We start from the raw sequence: 17,608 nt of genomic DNA, 5'->3' as shown, positions 1-17,608 counted from the left end.
AATATTACGTCATAAATGTACAGTATCGCTAAAAACCTAATTTGTTTCAGTAATTCAATTGAAACTGTGAAACTAATAAAAAAAACTTGTTAAATATTTTAGACTTTATTTCTGAAAAACAGAATTTAATCTCTCCAAAAGTTAAAAAAGTCACTTAAGACCAACAGGCAGGGATTTTTAATACAGGAATGTTATTGTATGTAATGTATCCAAGGATACTAATGGAAAGTCCAGTGGAAGAAAAATCTGTATTTTGAGCTACAAGTCACAATCATCAAAATTAGCTAAAATAAATGTCACTCTGTGTGTAATGTTTCTATATGAAATATTTCCACGCCATTCTCCAGGGAGGAAGTGCGTTTGTTGAAGGAGGAGCTGAGCGAGGAGTACGAAGCCGACAAACAGGCGGCTCTCAGTCGGCTTTCCCAACAGAAGGAGCTGGAGCTGATGGCGTCACGAGAAGCCTGGCAGAGGAAAGTGGAAGATCTGCTGGAGCAGGTAAAACATGGTGGCACTAAACTCACTCAGGCTTAATGAAATGTTATAAAGTCTAAGGTCGTGACCCCTACTCTTCTGCATTTTTGCCTCTAAATTCCCAAAAGAATCCCAAATGGAAAATATCTCTGCAGGAAACGATAAAAGTGAAACAATGAGCAAGTTGATTTGAGGAAACATTAGAAACAAACCAACTCTCTCTATCGCTCCAATTTCATTTTCTCAGAACACGAAGAAAACCTCAAATGATTGCAATTTAAATCTGGACCAAAATAAAATAAAAGCCAGACGTTTGACACTGAGCTCTGGTTTCCCTGAAAAAGTGGGCAGTGAATTATTCCACACTGAATAAAGTACGAAAGCCTAAACAAGCTAACAGGTTTTAAAAAAGAAATTAGCTTCATATGAACCACAAAAATTGGATTTTGTTTCTGCAGCAAAAAATGATTATAAGGAACAAATGTAGACAGAGTGAAGGGCTGCTGGAAATAGAAAGCTAAATTTGGACCAGATGGGAGTGGGAGGACAGATTTCTTGATCTTTTCTTTGGTTTTTCTGAACAAAGCGATAACCTTTGACCCCTCTGCCTCGTTGGGAGCGTCTGTGAGTGACGGCGCCACTTGATGTCGCGGTCTGTTGACAGGCTGAGGCAGAATGGCCTGTCAGAGGAGACAGACATGCAACCAATCTCACATTCACAGGCTTCCCGTTCTGCTAGTGACTTTATTAACTCCAGTTTTGTCATTTACATCCAGCGACTGTCAAAGCAGCAATAAATTAGTGAGAAAAATGAGGGATTTAATTTGTTGTTTCAAGTTCACTCTTCTTCGCTCACAGCGTTGTATAAAACCTTGTTTTTATAACTTTTTCTTTGCCAAAGCAACATGTTTTAGCTCTGTGAGGATATGCATATGCATGCTGCATGTTATCCTAAAGAAGACCTGGAGTGGGTGTGTGTGTGTGTGTGTGTTTGAAACTGTTAGTGTATTCGTTTTCTCGAATCCCTGCAGCTACTGTTTTGCTTTCTTATTAGAATTTAAAATTAGCAGAGGAAGGACGGTTGGAGGTGTTGGGGTCGTTTTTTTCAGAGGGACGACTATTTCCTCCTCTGACTGGCGTCACTGTTCCTGGGACGCACGCTGCCTCTGGGTAATTCAGAACTCCACTGAGTCACAGCGGAGACTTGAAAGAGGCACGTCTGGATTTTACCACAATGCTGCCTGCCACCAGATAAACATTTGACGAGCACGATTTCAACTCTTGTTAAAGAGCAATCGAACACTTGAGGGCAATTGTTTTATTTTGCAGAAAGCCATACAAAAGATTGCTTTTATTTAGTTTTTTTGGACAATTTCAGTATATTGCAGAAAAATTCCATCTTAGGATATAGATCATTTGCAAAACACACACATTTCTTTCCATTTGTCATTTTGTTTTTGGTCGAGGATTTCTGTAAATTTGAACTTAAAAGCCTACTTCAGACAAACTCGATGTTGCTTTTTGCATTGAGCATTTACTATAAAAACGCTAAATAATTTAATTATCGTTTTATAAATGGAAACTGAAAGATGTTTGTCCTGTCTGAAGGATATCGTGTTCTCCTCCTGATGATTTCTGTTGCCAACTTTTGGTCCTTTTGGCATTTTTGTGTATGAATAAAATATATTTTGCAGATCAAATAGGAGTAAAAGAAATATAAACTTTCATGTCAAAGATTGGAAAATGACTTGAAGAAATAGACCCTTTTTTATCTATAATCTATATAGAAATAAAATTTCATTTCTGGTGAATGAAAAATGGTTGCAGGGCTTTAAATGATTTTCTCACTCTGAAAACAAGATTAGATTAGACCATAAAAATGATGTTTAAGTTAGTTTCATTAATATTCAGTTCATTAAACATAAACCTTTCTATCTGTGCCATTCAGTGTACTTTGACTATTTAGCTTCGGTTGAGAGTTTTCTTGCTTGATTTAATCGTTACTAAACAGATTTTGGTGTTGCTTGTTGTAAAATCAATTATTGATGACATTAATTACTCATCGCGTTTACATCTCGGATTCTGTGAAGCTACAGTCGATCTGGTTGTTGTGTTTGCGGCCCGCGTAGCAGCTGGCCTCTGCTCTGCGCTCTGCTCGTCAGCCAGAAACGAGACGCTCCGACTCGACGCCGAGTTGAGGGAAACGTGCTCATCCGTTGCGTTGCGTTGACAGTTGTTGACAGCCGCGCACAAAGCTGCCTTCTTGCTTTCAAGCCTCCATTCATGCACGGATCAAACAAGAAAGCCGCCGGAGAGATGTCGTTTGCTTTCACCGAGCCAGGTGGGAGATTTCTGCTGCTTATCCACGAAGATTTCCAAAGTACGTTTTAAATCCAGATGTAAACACCGCTCATGTCTACTCGAGCATTAATTAAACACCACGAGAGAGAGAGAGAGAAATGCTCGACTTCTGTCTTGCAGCTTTCCTCTTAGCTGCAAACAAATTGTACAATGCACTTTCAGACTGGATATAAATATTGTATCGTGTGGTGGGTGCAGTGATCTTAACTGTATTGACCTAGTTGCAGCTCCGCAGAAACACCAGCAGAACTCAGAGAGTCCTTTAAGGCAAAAATAACCTCATGACGACATGAGCTGGTGGCTCTTATTTGTTAAATCAGGCTCCCGTCTTCACATGATCTACATTTGAGGATTTATCTCTCTGCGCTATTGATTCCGTTCACTAATTAATTGTTCCAGGAGTTAATTAGCCGTGCTTTTACATCAGTGATGCCCACGTGTGGCAGGCTGAACTCGCAACCCCGACTTCCTTTTATGCTGTTCATTTCACCAACGGTTTCCATGGAGACTCCATAACATGATGAGTCAGGTTGATGTTTACATCCAGCATGAATAAATCACATTCGTTTTGGGCTTTGATGCAGCAATAGTACCATTGCTTATGTATATTACAACCTTTGACTCTAGGGATTTTTAAAAGCAAGGGATTGCTGTACAAGTTTGAATTTGTTGGGAGATTTCTCTGACACACACTGGGTCAAAAGTTTACATGCTATTAATAGTTGTTTAGGATATTTAGCCTAAGCCAGATTTAGGTTAAATCTGGTTTCAAGTGTTGCCTTGGAGCTTGAAAGGTAGGTGTTTGAATCTTAACCAAGGTGGATTTGCATATTTTCTTCTTATTTCAAAGCCATATTCCCCTTTCCCATTGTCTAAATATTCCTTCCTTGCTTTCTTCCTAACCTATGTCCCTTTACTTTCTACGTTGCTTCCTTCTTTTCTTCCATCCTTCTTTCCTTCTGCCATCTCAGCTATGTGTGTTTCAGTGTTAAAAGAAGTTATTTAGAGAACATGAAAGTCTTCCAGTGTTGCAGGCATGGCTGGATGTGCCATGATTATCTATAATGACATCTTTTTCATTAAGATATTTTAATTACCAGAGTCTCACCCCAGGCTGCAGCTTGGGTGTGTGTGTGGGTGTTTGTGCTCTAGAGTGTGTTTAATTATAAACCAGAAGCTCGGAGGTTGCCGAACATATTTGCTTTATTCTCCCTGTGAATTCGAATGACTTTTTGTAAGGCGAGCAGGTCAGCTGGCTGCTCGTCTTTAAATCTCCAGCCAGTGAAGAAGCTCACAAACGTCTTCTCAATCCTAATTTCCCCCATCCTCTCATTTTAAATCCATCTTACCTTACAGCCTCTGCTCTTGTACTTCTACACCGATAAATCCTGCCGGGGATTTAATATCTGGCGGCTGAGGAAACAGAGCCGACTCTCTCAGAAACTCTTGCCAGTCAGAGCTGCTAGCATCTCGTCAAACCAAGCTGTTTGTGCACAAAAAACCCCACTTGGCTTGTTATTCAGGTAACTGCGCTAACGCTGCTCCTCCGACTGGCTGTTAGAGCAATATGAAGAGCAGTCAAATCCCAGCTTTTAGCTCTAATCTATGCGTCTATCAACATCAGTGTCAGAAATCTGGACTATCTCTGATGAGGATTATCAGGTGCGGGAGTGAATCACGAAAATGTTGATCATTTAAAGGAACTGCTCTACATTTTCTAAAAATCAGGCCTTTTTCTGCACGAAAGAAGTTCAGAGTTAGCATATTTGCTCCATATATTAGAGGTATTTCCTGTCTATAATTTCTGTAAATTCTATTTCAGGCATTAAATATGTTTTGTGTTCCTTTTTTTGTGCAGATATCGCTCCTGAAACAGTCCCTGGAGCTCCAGCTGTCACAGTCTCAGTCCGCTCTCCAGCAGCTGCAGTCTCAATTCAACCAGGAGAGGGAGCTGCTGAGCCAACAGCTTAAAGGTTTGTCTGAAAACCGTCTCTTAGTTTCAAGATTATTTATTTACCTTTGTAAGTTAAGCGAAACACTAAACGCGCTCAAACTTTCATCCCACATATCAGCTGGAGTCATTTTTGCAGAAAAACAGAAAGAAATTTGAAAAATAAAGCATCCATCAAAGTTTAAAATGCAAAATAATGTTTTGCAAATATTTTCATTTCCCTTGATTACATGTTACGAGCAACAAGTTCAACATTTGGTGTGATTCTTATGTGATCAAAGAAGTGGAAAGAAAATCACAATTTTTAAAAAATGTTGAAAATATTATCTGAAAAGTGTGGTATACAAATTACAAATTCAAATATCACATAAATAAGTTTTATGTTGGTCTATCACATAAAGCCCTCATATCGAAGTTTATGGTTATGATGTAGTGAAATATAAAATGTCCCCATCACGTTAAATCTTCGTCCTTTCGGCCGTGTTGCTTTGTGACGCTAACTGCTGACAGAAACCGAAACGTTTCCCGTTTTCCATCTGCAGAGATGCAGAGGGAACATCAGAGGAGGGAGCATCGGTTGCAGGAGGCCCACTGCTGCGCCCTCAGCACCATGGAGGAGGCCCGACAGCACCAGATCAGAGTACGACGCTCCCACACACACACAGAGATACCTTTAGACCACATTTCACACAAATAAGCTCTTGCTGCCCTTCGCAGCAGCTGCTGCACCTCTTCTATCTGTAATCAGCAAAAATCAGGAGAAGGTAAATCCCATTTATGAGAGTAAGAAAAAAAAGATTAGCTGGCATCCAGCTTAATTGGTTGCCTCAAGAGGCCTCCAGTGAATGATATCAACCCGAAGTAATTTCCTTCTGAGAGGAAATTAAAACCTCTTTCTGTCTGGAGGGTGTAATCGTCGCTGCTGCTTTTGCAATTTTTTTTACTTTTTTTTTCCCAGTTTAGTGTTAAAGTGTCATGATTGTGTTTGTGTGGAGCAGCTATGGGAAACAGCTTCAGTAGGAGATGCTGTGCAAACAGCTACAGGCTGAATAAGGGAGACGCTTCCCCGTGCTTTAGTGTTTTTTAATGAAATGAAGACAAATATTCATGTTGCATTTGGCAACCCTCAATGGAGAATCACCAGTTGGCTATTTATTGGTGCCCAAATCCTAAAAATGAATGTTACTGAGGTATTTTTAAAAATATATTTTACCTGAAGTATAAATGTGACATGCCTACTTTGGAGTACAGTGTAGGATGTGTCATGCTGTGGGCCTGTTCGTCTCCCAAGAACCCTAGAAACAAGGTCACAGCGAACATGTAAGGAGATTTTAAATAAAAATCTGCCAGTAAACTGAACATTAGGAGTAACTGGGTATTTTTGGAGAATAAAATAACATAAAAACAGCAGATAAGGATGTGCCAGCTGTCTGTTTTATAGTTTAGTTTGTCCTTGTAGAGACTGTGTAAAAGCAAATGCTCATTTATGTAAATGGGTTATGAAATTGATCTTATTTGAGCTGCGGCTTCATCTCTGTGAGTCACAATTACAAAGAGGAGACTCAACTTTGATTTTCGACCTTGGCGTTTCTTCTCTGCCCTCTGCAGGCCCTGGAGGAGCGTCTGAAGCAGGAGCAGAGGGAGGAGGTCCATGCTCTGAAGGAGGCCCACAGGAGAACCCTGGAAATCCTCAGGCAGCAGTCGGAGCAGGAGCTGCAGACGCTCAGATTTGAACTGGAGGACGAGGGGAAAGCGAAGCTGGGTAAAAAGAGCACTTCCCTTTTAAAACTTCACTTTTGGCTTTGATTAGTTTTTGTCTCACCACGATGATAGTGTTTATATTCAGGACTGTTTTAATCCACTGAACTGTTTCCGCTTCGACTCAGGATGTTTCTGTATGTGCTCGGATTATATCACCTGTGATTGGTTTGAAGTTTTCACCTGCTGTGTGCTCAGATATTATCAAAGAATCCACCTTATTTTCCTTTTCCTCAACTACAGCTGAAGAGGAGCACAGCCAGACTGTGGCACAGTGGAAAAGTTAAAAATATATATACATTTTAGTGACTTGATTTGCTTTTATTACTCTCCTGATTGGAATAGTGCATGTGTGTTGGGATGGAAGGTGTGGAAATCACTATGTTCTGTATGTAGGAGTCTTTAGTCAGCTTTAATTCTGATTAAAGACTGTTTTTCATTAATTCTGCAGCTCCGAAGCAGAATGGTTTGTCTTGTAGATTATTTAATCAACAGGGAGCAGAGTTATTTATTTATTTTTTGTTTTAGGTGTTGATTTTACCTGCAAGTTGTGGTTTGATCTCTTAAAACAGCTGCTTTTCATCACACTTAGATCATTTGATCCTTGACTTTATCTCTGTTTACATCTGTCTGGCAGCATCTCTCCGAGCAGAACTGAACCACCTCCACGCCACGGCCATCGAGCACCTGAAGCAGATCCACCTCAAGGAAAACAGCGCAGCTAAGAGGGAACTGGAGAAGGCGATGGAGCACAGCCACCAGCAGGTAACCGTGAACATTTCTGTTCGGACCTCCCGGATTCGTCCGGAAGTGGTCGTTTGACAGAATCGATCTGCTTGTTTTACTTTTCAGGAGCAAGAACTCCTGGTTCGCATCTCCAACCTGCAGGCCGAGCTGTGTTCCCGTAGCAACCGCATCACCGATCTGGACCACGAAATCCACTCTCTTAACGAGACCATCGACACTCTGACCAGAGAGCTGGAGATAAAGGGCAAAGAGGTGCTGCGAGTTCGCAGTGATGCCAACCATCAGATAAGGTAGAAACTCCTGCAGGTCGCCTGGCAGTCGCCATCATATGTTTGGTTAAAAAGTGCATCGTCGTGTTAGCCGAGGAGTGACTCAACACTAACTGACCTAGTTTGTAAAACAGAAATCCGAACACAAATCATAGGGGAGTAATTATCTGAAGAACACAGCATCCAGAGATGCTTTGAAACTGCAGGTCTTAATTACAGCAGGAAAAGAAGTAAATGAACGATGGGTTTCTCATCTTTTTTTTTATGAAGCTTCAACTTCAAAACATGTTCCTTCTGTTTGCACAGAAAGCATATAAAACCCAAACGTGCCCTCATTAAAATTAAAAGTTTTTGTGTGGAAAAACTGGGAATAATTTCAGAACTTGTTCCGGCTTTAATTCCATACAAACGCTGTGAAAAACAACCAAATCGGATGGAAAAATCTAAATTTTCTACTTAACGTTTATCGAAGCAACATAAAATTAAACCCCAGTTTTGAGTCTTTCTTTGTACCCACCTGTCTTCAATTAAAGAGAATCTGCTCTGTCGAAAACAAAGTTTAGATGTCCTTGTAGTGTTTTTTTTTTCTTTTTACCGTGGCTAGACACAACAAAAATACTCATGTTTGGCTGAGGAGCAAGGACGAACAGAATAACTCCAGATTTTCAACAGAGATTGAACGATTGATGGAATCCTTGAAAAAGAAAAACAAAAGTTAGTATCCAGCCGAAAATCTCCTGAAGTGATTCCAGCAATCTGTCTAAAGCTGCAGGCTGACATTAAAACACGACACAGGTTAAATCGAGTATGAGAGGCAAGAGATAAATATATATAATACAGTCGTTATCCATCTTTAAGCACTAAATGGTGCTTGTTTGATATCATAAATACTCTTTTAATGATTTTTTTTTAGCGCATGTTGTGCAGCTGGCTGCTGCTCTGAAAGCACAAATTATTTAAAGACTTTTCAGACACTAATGGTCAAGCAATGCTCAGCAGTCTGTGTTATTAACCTGCCTTCAGTAATTCAGCCTCTTCTGCCATATGTGACTACGCCATTTATTTTTTTATTTTTTTGCTCAAATTGCAGACAGGCAAATTAATACCCTGACACAGTAGCCATGGTTACCACTTCTTTTAAGCTCAGAGGGACTAAATTCGCTCCAGCTCCTTTACCTTCCAGCCAAATTCAGTTTGCAGCTGCACATCTGCTGTCGCCCAGTAAGATTAAATAAAACGTGGTAATTGTTCCCCAGCTGGAGTTTAGTTAAATTAGATCGACCAAAATATCATAACGGTGGATAAATCCCTATTATGAAGTGTAAACTTTGCTCGAGAAAATCTGTGCCTTATTTCTGGGGCTAACGCTGAACCATATCCGCCTCCGCCACAGAGCACATGAACAGGACCTCATAAAGAGGCACGAGAGGGATCTGGATGAGCTGAAAGTGGTTCATCACAGAGAGGTTCAGATTATGCTGGCTGACTTCAACAAGGCCCAGGAGGTTCTCAAAGACAAGATTTCTGCTCTGCAAATCCTGTAAGTCACAATAGCTCTCCTCCATCATGGCGGTTACCTGTCTGTTCAGAGCTGGTTTTTATTTAGAGGCGAAGTTTGTTGTATTTAAATGTTTCTTTTTTTTTTTTTTTTTTTTGGCTTGTGTGTTTCCTTCGTGCGCAGGTTGGAGGGTACAGAGGAGAAGTTGAGAAACAGAGAAAGCCGACCGGAAGATCTGCATCTCATCGCAGAGCTCAGAGAGATGGTGACAGAAAGAGAAGCTCTGGTCAAGAAACTCGTCGTGAGTAGACATTGTAGCAGTCTGGAAAAGTTCTGAATGCGCTTTTTATCATTTTCCAAGTCTGAACATAACAGAAACAAAGTTAGGGTTTGCTGGCTATAAAAAATTAAAAGATGAACATCTGAATGACAAAGAAAACCGAGTCCTTTGTGCATGTATTTATAGTTAAATGTCATCTTTTCAGCTTCATTTCAGTTGGGTTTAAACTTGCTGCTCATGATACTTGTGATAAGTATGTACAAATATTCTTTATAGCTAGTAGACCTAACAAACCGGCACCATACAGAGGGTTTTAAAAGTACTCTACTTGGCAGTAATGGTAGTAATTTTTGAAGGAGTTAAGACTAATTGATGGTGGTAAGAGTTTGGATGCTTTGTAACATCAAACCTGTTGCTTCAGGATGACAAGAAGTTCTACCAGCTGGAGTTGGTGAACAGAGAGACGGGCTTCAACAAGGTCTTCAATTCCAGTGCCAACGTTGGTGTCATCAATCCTCTTATCAAGGTGAGCGCTCTCTTCACGTTCCCCTCGTAGGAAATCAGATAAACTACAGTCGCTAGGAAATATGGAAAAGTATGGAGTTGGTGTTCTCCAAGTCAGGATAGTCGAGGAAAATTTGAAATTAATTAGGAAAAGATTTACTTGATATTATTATTCTGAGCATAGTTATTGCACTTTGGTAAATAGAAATTGCTAAAAAAAAAAAAGTGGAGGATTGTTATACTAATTTTGCATAAGAGATATTAAGGAAAGTGAGTGTGTCTATACAGGCAGTGATTCCATTTTATCACAACTTTACTCCTCTTGTCTGATGGAACAAGCCTTGTTGTTTTAATAACAGATTATGTTGTAAAAGCAGTTTGTGTGCTTCACTTTCTTTTCTCTTCATAACATTCAAGCCCAGCATTCCGTCTCATTATGTCAATAAACCATTTGTCTCACTGCGATGTAAAAAGACGAAACCATAATAAATAATCTCAAAACTTTTTCCACAAAAACATGACTTTTATCTTGTAAAATACAAATCAGCTAAAGGGAATCTTACAAAAATGTGCATTAAACAAACCGTATAAATTACATTTTCCTCTCAAAACGTAATTCTTTTATTGATTTCGATACCTGCTAGTGGAGCAACAGGTCTAACTCTGCCTCTTTTATCACATTGAAAGCACATTAAGCTGTGCTAAGTTTAACAGAAAGTGTTTTGTGCTTTAAAAGCATTAATTCTTGCATCAATACCTGTAAGTAGCCAACTGCCTTATTAAAACCAAACTGCATGTCTTTCTTTGTCTTTTGCAGTTTAAAAGACTTAAAAATGTCAGGAAATGTTAAAAGTTTTGTCTAATTTCTTTTCATTTAACTTGTTTTTTTTTTTACATATTTGTGACAAAATATTTACAGAATACCTACAAATGACTTATTTTCAACAACATAATACAGAAGCGCAAAAATAAAGCATTCCTTTATATTGTACTTAGATTCTATCTGCCAACTTTTCATTATGTTCTCCTTTAAATTGTCCAGATTTGTAGTGAATTACTGATGTTCAACACTTTGCAATTTCAACTGTCTGTCAGAGGTGCACAATGTAAAACACACAGAAACACATGGTTATAATCTCTGCAGCTCAGGCTTTGGCACCTTTTGATGGCAAATAAAAAACACTCACCGGAAGATTTTTCACCATAAAACTTAAAAAAGGGGAAAACATCCACATTTCTCCGCTTTGTGTGCTTAGTTTATTTAGCAGTCCTCCCAGGATCCCTTCCATCATCCAGAACCATGGCTGTCATTATGAAACATAGCATAAATTCCCACCATTGATCCGCACGGAACAAGAGGAGCCAGAATCATAGTTCATCTCCATTGATTAAGCTACTGTATTATATTGAAATCGATCGCCGCGAAATCAGGAGACGGCCTGAACGTTCGTCTGCTGCTCTGATAGAAAAACGAAACACTCATTTCTTGTTTTTGTGCTTTTGATACCCGCATGTCGTCTCCACTGCGAAGCACAAATTGACGTCGTTTTGCTTCGAATCCCGCAGCCTTTGCGACGCCCGCTCGCATCCTTCCATCAAGCCTGTCGTGAGGTCTGATATCGGCTTACAGAGCTGCTCGTCACCCTTTCATGTGTTTGCACACAGCTGTCACAGCCGATGCCGCCGAGAGACAATAACGCTTGATTTCGAGTCACAGCATCAGCTCATCATCTCCTCGTTTTCTGTCCTCCCCGTCCTGTGGGCTGCTGGTGTTGAATAACATGCATTCTGCTTTTTCTCAACTACACCCCCACCTCCAAAATGTAATAGAAAATTTCAGAATTTCTGATGAAGCTATGAGAGCTTTCTTTGCTGCAGCAAGGAAACGAGAAGATTTTAACCTGATTTATGCGAATCAAGCAGCGTCTTTGTAAGTTGTTTGCCGTTTTCCAAATGTGAAAGTTGAGAGTAAGTGCAGTTGAGGTGCTGCATGTAAGCCCCAGCAAGCAAAAGATCACAACCAGGCCCAGTAGGTTAAGTTTTAGGTGTGTTTGTCAGGTTTTCTCTTTGCCATCCTAGCTACGTCGCCGCTGGTAACACCGATTCCCTGCCTCTGACCCACTTTTATCCCACAGACTATCAATGTGAGTGGTGTTGAAGCTGGTTCTTTGTATTTTGTGCTGAATTTGGAGTGAAGGAGTTGCATATGAAGCTTGGATTTCAGTCTTTGCTTTATTATTTCTCTCTATTTTAATCAGTTTTTGCCCTTCTTCACATTTTGTGATGTTATAACCAGAATCGTCCATGTATTTGTTTCTGTTGGGATGGCCGTTTTTAAAAAATAATCTGCAAACTGTACAGCCACATGTTGGTTGGGTTACATTTTACATCAAGTTTCACTGATGCAGCAAATTATTCTTTATGTAAATCCATAACCAACCCACCTCCTCACGATACTGCTATGATGCATTAGGCGATTAATTCACCCCCTTCGTACTGCTTCTTACCATTAATGTTGAGCTCATCACAGATGGCAGGAGGTAAAAACCTTGTGCTGCCTCTTTCGATTACACAAAGTTAATGAGATGAGGAGGAACTGGATTCATTTTGTAAGAAGCGAAGCTGAAACGGAGCAGATGTTGGAGGGTTTTGCGTCACCTTAGAGGAATCTACGGTAACGGCAGGAAAGAGGGTCCTCTCAAACTCCTCCTGCTTCAGCTCGGACTAGAAACAGCTGGGCTCTGCATCATCACAGTTGTCATAGCGTCATCCTCATCGACATGGGAACATGAGGGTCAAATGTGAAACTGGACAGCATCAGTAATCTAGAGCTGCTCTGTCAAATCTGAATTGTGACGACAAAAGTTTGCAGCATTTGCAACCAGTTTTAGCGGGTTGTAGGGTTTATAAGCCGTCTGGAAAAGTGCAGGTTCCAAACTGAATGTTGGACACAGTAGAAACGCCTGCTGTAGATTCATATTTATATATATATTGTGTTCAAGCCTTAAACCTAGACAAAAATAGTTTGTTATGGAATTTTGACTTGAAAAATGAGGAGAAACTCTGAATCTAAGATGGTCTTCCTGTGATACATAAGGCATTAGATGCTGAATTATTGTATTAGTCAACTGTATTTTTTTTTTAGGTTGACAAATTTTTTTCTCTGCGACAATTTAACTCTGCTTTTTTTTCCTCCAGAGTTTGACATTCATTCACAGTTTGGTGCCATTTTTGTTTCCATGTTACACATGCGACAAGTCTTCATGTGCTTTTGTATGGAAATGGGGAAGAACAAGATCGTAATTTTGCACAAACCTTTTTATCGCCCATGAATTTTAGAGAATCTGATCAAAGCAAGGAGGAACAGAGCTGTGAGTTTGCCTGAGGCTTTAGAAAGCATTAGAAGAGCAGATAAATTTTCCATTTACTGAGACGATTCGCCTCATGAGAGCGGAGGTTGTGTTTAAATCAGAAATGTTTTGCTGTCAAGTCCAATTAAACCAGCATTTAACCCAAATCAGCTAGCTAGTCAGCATTCATGTGTCGCCTCTCTGTGTGTCTGTAGTCAAAAACAGGCAGCCAATCAGATCAGCGCCTCACCAGCTTCCCTAGCCATTCAGCTCTCCGATTCGTCAGCCCTCCCACCATGAGCCACGAAGGCCAGGAGGAGGGGAGGTGGGAGGAGGGAGAGGTAGGACCAGGAGGCCGCTTTGCGCTTCCTCACTCCCCCCTCCAGAGGTCCCTCCCAAGACATAAGAAAGCCCTGCCACTGTTCAGCCCTCTTCCTCCTCCTTCTTCTTCTCCTCTACCTCAGCATCCTCTTCCTCATCCCCCACACCATCCCATGCCAAGCCTCGCTCCTCCTCATGCTCCTCAGGATCCCCTCGCGCAGCATCAGGGCCTGCAGAGCTGTGGGAGGTGAGAAATGATGTGAGTTCCCGCCGCCGCTGCAACTCTCCACTTTGGTTTTCACTGCAAACAGATCATGTGTTCACGTCCGCCACCTCCACCACCCGCATCTCTGACATCACTGGTCTCGTTTAGTTCTGTCTTCAGTGCCCAAACTCTCACTGAGCAGCTTACAGGTTTACTGAACACACAGTCGCTTTACAGAAGCTTCATTCCTCCTGAGACTTTTCTCATTTATTTACGTTGCAAGCTGAAGTTGTTATGGATTATTCTGAGGTTTTATGTGATAAAGCAACAGAGTGGAGCAATGAAGTGAAAGTCATCATCAATCCGTCTATCATTCATCCATCCACCCATCATCCAACCATCCGTCATCCATCTATCCATGCAACAAATTATAGCACAGTCTAGCATCCATCCTTTCATCAACCAACTACCTGTTTGTCATCCATCCATTCATTCATCCTCCCTCCATATTCATCTGTCCTCCACTGTTGGCTTGTCACATAAAATCATACTAAGCCTATTAAGGATTAGTTTATTACAAGAAAAAAAGTGAAGTCCCAGAAGACATGAATAAAGTTAACACATTGACCACTTTTTGTGCAAGTTTAAATGTCCCAACCGGCACCAGTTGCATCGTTCAATCTTCAACTGTCAGGTTTCAGTATCATCAGTCAGCATGCTCGTTAAGTTTTAAGACAAAGTGCCAGCTATAAGTAGTCCTTTATGATCACGCTGAGCGTTAAAGAGTGTATCGAATCTAAAGCCAGGCGGGATTGAAATTGGAATTTTAATTTGGGCCTGGAGCCATCACGGAGCCCGGCTCCGATCGACTCATTTCACACAGCGCTGCAGTCTTTTGCAGCCAGACTTCATTAGATCAGGGTCAATACACAAAAATAATGAATACATAATCCCCTATTTTGATCCGCTGTGTCTGAACATCCCGTTTTTTTTTTTTCTCCCAGCCTCCCCATTTTGACACCACGGACAGTTTTGCCTCTCATCCTTAACTTTCATCTCCATCTGCTGCTGGTTGCAAATAAATAAAAGAGAAGATAGGTGGGAAACTCGAAACTTTGCAAGTTCAAATCAGTCTCAGTGGGACCTGAAAGGGAGAAAACTGCACTGCGGCAGCTTAGGAGTTGGAAAACTTGAAAGAAAGAGAAGGGGGTGAAGAAAAAAGAAAAGAGCAGCAGCTGCTGCCTCTGTCTTCAGTGGACACAAAGCAAACAGATGAAGGAGCGCTGCTTGCTACTGCTGATTAGAAATCACTGGAAGGTTTTGCCGTCGGGGGAATAGACTGCAGCTGACTCAAAGAGTCAGTGTGAAACCTGAGGATTTGTTTATGGGCCATTTTTAGCCATCTTAAGCCCTCCGTGGATCCTGCATCACTGTATTCTGTCACCGGTTCAGTCCGCAATTACAACACACGAGCCAATCACCGTTACTTTCTGCCGTCTCTGTCTTTCTTTCCCTCCCCTTCTTCTTAAGAGCTGTTATGTCTCTTTATTTCCCCGCAGCCTTCCTGAAGCCGGCGTTCCCACGCCAACCGACTCGAGAGGGATCGAGGCAGAAAAAGTCAAAGAATATGTCCCAAAAGAGGAAGACTTGTACTCGCTGTACTTCTCTTTCTGACTGGCAAAAAAAACAAAAAAAAAACACCCCAGTTCTGTCAAAAAATTTAAATAAAGTAATGGGACAGGGAGCTAAAGTGTGACGGTGAATCAAACGGTGCGATTCGAGTCGCTTGATGGGTTGAGATAACAGACATCCGGTCCTCATACGAGCATTTCATGTTTCCAGTCTGACTTTTTTTTACCTTTGGGCTTCCGTACATGATGAGCATGAAGAGGAGCAGTGCCTCATCATTATTAAAAGATTGTGAATTTAACAATAAGGTGTCTGTTGAAACCAGATTATTATCTTCACTTTATTTAAAAGTACACTTTTTTATCTTGCATAAAATTAGAATAAACTTTTAGCTGTTTCGGGTAAATTAGAATAAAAAAAACACATTTTTCATTTATTGAATGCCAGAAATGGTGAGTTTTAAAATTTTGTTCACACATTCGACCCCAAAACACACTGATCTCTGGGACACAGAAGCCGTCTCCTTCCTGAACAGTGTAACATTGAAACGATTAAAACTTATGAACACTTGTTGGATTAAAGTCTAGGAATTCAGCCAACCACCCCATACTATTGATTTTATTGATCTGAAGAAAATGCTGCTCTCTTACTGGTGAATTTCTTCTTGAAACTCTCATTTTAAGAGCATGAACTCTCCAGTGTAAGATTACCTGAACGGTACAAGTTTTACTGATTAACTGAAACTGATCCATAATCCCTGGAATGTGTTAAATCGGCTTTACACTATAGTGTGTGATGGATTCCCATACCATGATGCCTAAATCACCATGTTACCCACTGTACTGTGGTTTGAGGTCTTTGAACAAACCATTGGCAGCTGCTAGCCACAAAAAGTAAAATCTTACCTTCATCTGCTCACGAAAGTCCAGGTGATTTTTTTTTTTTTTTGGCAATTGTCATTTCAACAATAGATTCTTTGATCATCCTGGAGCTGATTATTGATTTTGTCTTTGTCACTTAATCGATTGGTAAACTGACAAAACAATTTTCTGTTGGTGTTTTTTTTTTCCATTTGAAAGCATTTCAGATGACGTTCAGAGCGTTTTGTCAGGAACCACCCATTTTATTCAACACGTACAGCGTTTGTTGCCTTCATCCTTAAGTCTTTTTAAGGATTTTTAAAAGAAATGATTGAACAAAATCAGCTGCTTTTACCTCATGACTGAGTCTGTTGGTTTTCTATCACTCTACTACACCTAGTAAACTATTTTCCATGCGATTGATCTGTTTTGTTTCTTTAACTCGGATCTGTCTGCCTGCTTGCTCATGTGTGTATTTCTGACTTCATCATTCACGTTGGTTCTGGTTGTGCTTTTTGGCCTCTGCAGTAAAAACTACACCAGCAAACAAACAACAAAGTAAGAGCCTCACATCAGCTCGCTGTCCCAGTGCTTTGACTGTGTACATACAGTACATGTGTGAAGGTCATTTTCAAACGTCGGAGCTAACCGAGGGGCGCTTGGTTTACGCTTTCAGTCGTCCATAACAGTCTCAGGAGGAGAAACGCGCAGACGAGCTGAACCAAGCGTCCCATGTATTTTTATTATTCCCACTATTTATAACGTATGAACACTGTTTTTCTTGTGGTCTGTTTGTTGCGCCACAGGACCAGAGACGTAAAGAGGAAGAGTTCTGCCTTTTTTTTTCCTTCTTTTTTTGTTATTTAACGCCAAGGAGGGTTTAGTCCAAGTTTAAAGACAAGCATCAACGTTTGGTGTCCAGGTCTGAACTCCTCTGCTGCATGTCTCTGGCTGTGCGGACAGACCACAGAGCATGTGAAAACAGACACACACATGCTGCTCTCATTCACTTGAACTACTCATATCTTCTCGGTGTACTGTCCCATTTTTCTTTCTTATTTTTATTTTTTTTACAAACTCAAAGGTTTACATCAGGGGTGTCAAACTCCAGTCCTCGAGGGCCGCTGTCCTGCAACTTTTAGATGTGCCTCTGCTGCACCACACCTGAATGGAATAATTAGGTCATTAGCAAGGCTCTGGAGAACTGATCTACACAAGGAGGAGGCAATTAAGTCATTTCATTCCAGTGTTTTGTACCTGTGGCACATCTAAAAACTGCAGGACACCGGCCCTTGAGGACTGGAGTTTGACACCCCTGGTTTACATAGTCATCGTGCTGGGCTCCATTCAGAAATCTGTGCAGTTTTTCCAAGCTGCATGCTCTTCTTCAACCCAAAAGAG

General features: G+C 40.8%; 1 protein-coding gene across 6 annotated transcripts in view; it reads left to right on the top strand.

Annotated features, from left to right (window-relative positions):
• The window catches only part of LOC102235682 (protein FAM184A), a 38,002-nt gene extending 22,565 nt beyond the window's left edge, over positions 1–15,437 (top strand). For 2 of the 6 annotated variants that reach the window (XM_023329910.1, XM_023329906.1), the window contains 11 exons: positions 348–498; positions 4,694–4,808; positions 5,329–5,426; positions 6,395–6,548; positions 7,182–7,309; positions 7,397–7,581; positions 8,954–9,100; positions 9,242–9,359; positions 9,760–9,864; positions 13,408–13,760; positions 15,278–15,437. In XM_023329910.1, the coding sequence (XP_023185678.1) occupies positions 348–498; positions 4,694–4,808; positions 5,329–5,426; positions 6,395–6,548; positions 7,182–7,309; positions 7,397–7,581; positions 8,954–9,100; positions 9,242–9,359; positions 9,760–9,864; positions 13,408–13,760; positions 15,278–15,392 (1,669 nt within the window). In that variant the 3' untranslated portion in view covers positions 15,393–15,437. Of the gene's footprint in view, positions 1–347; positions 499–4,693; positions 4,809–5,328; positions 5,427–6,394; positions 6,549–7,181; positions 7,310–7,396; positions 7,582–8,953; positions 9,101–9,241; positions 9,360–9,759; positions 9,865–13,407; positions 13,773–14,722 lie in introns of all 6 variants that reach the window. The other 4 variants (XM_023329908.1, XM_023329907.1, XM_023329909.1 and 1 more) reach the window with 4 other exon arrangements.
• The last annotated feature ends 2,171 nt before the right edge of the window (positions 15,438–17,608 follow it).

Source organism: Xiphophorus maculatus, chromosome 24 (genome assembly GCF_002775205.1).
Source record: "Xiphophorus maculatus strain JP 163 A chromosome 24, X_maculatus-5.0-male, whole genome shotgun sequence".
Classification (NCBI taxonomy): Eukaryota; Metazoa; Chordata; class Actinopteri; order Cyprinodontiformes; family Poeciliidae; genus Xiphophorus; species Xiphophorus maculatus.
The sequence above is the reverse complement of the archived record's forward strand: the minus strand, read 5'-3'. Positions and strand labels throughout refer to the sequence as shown.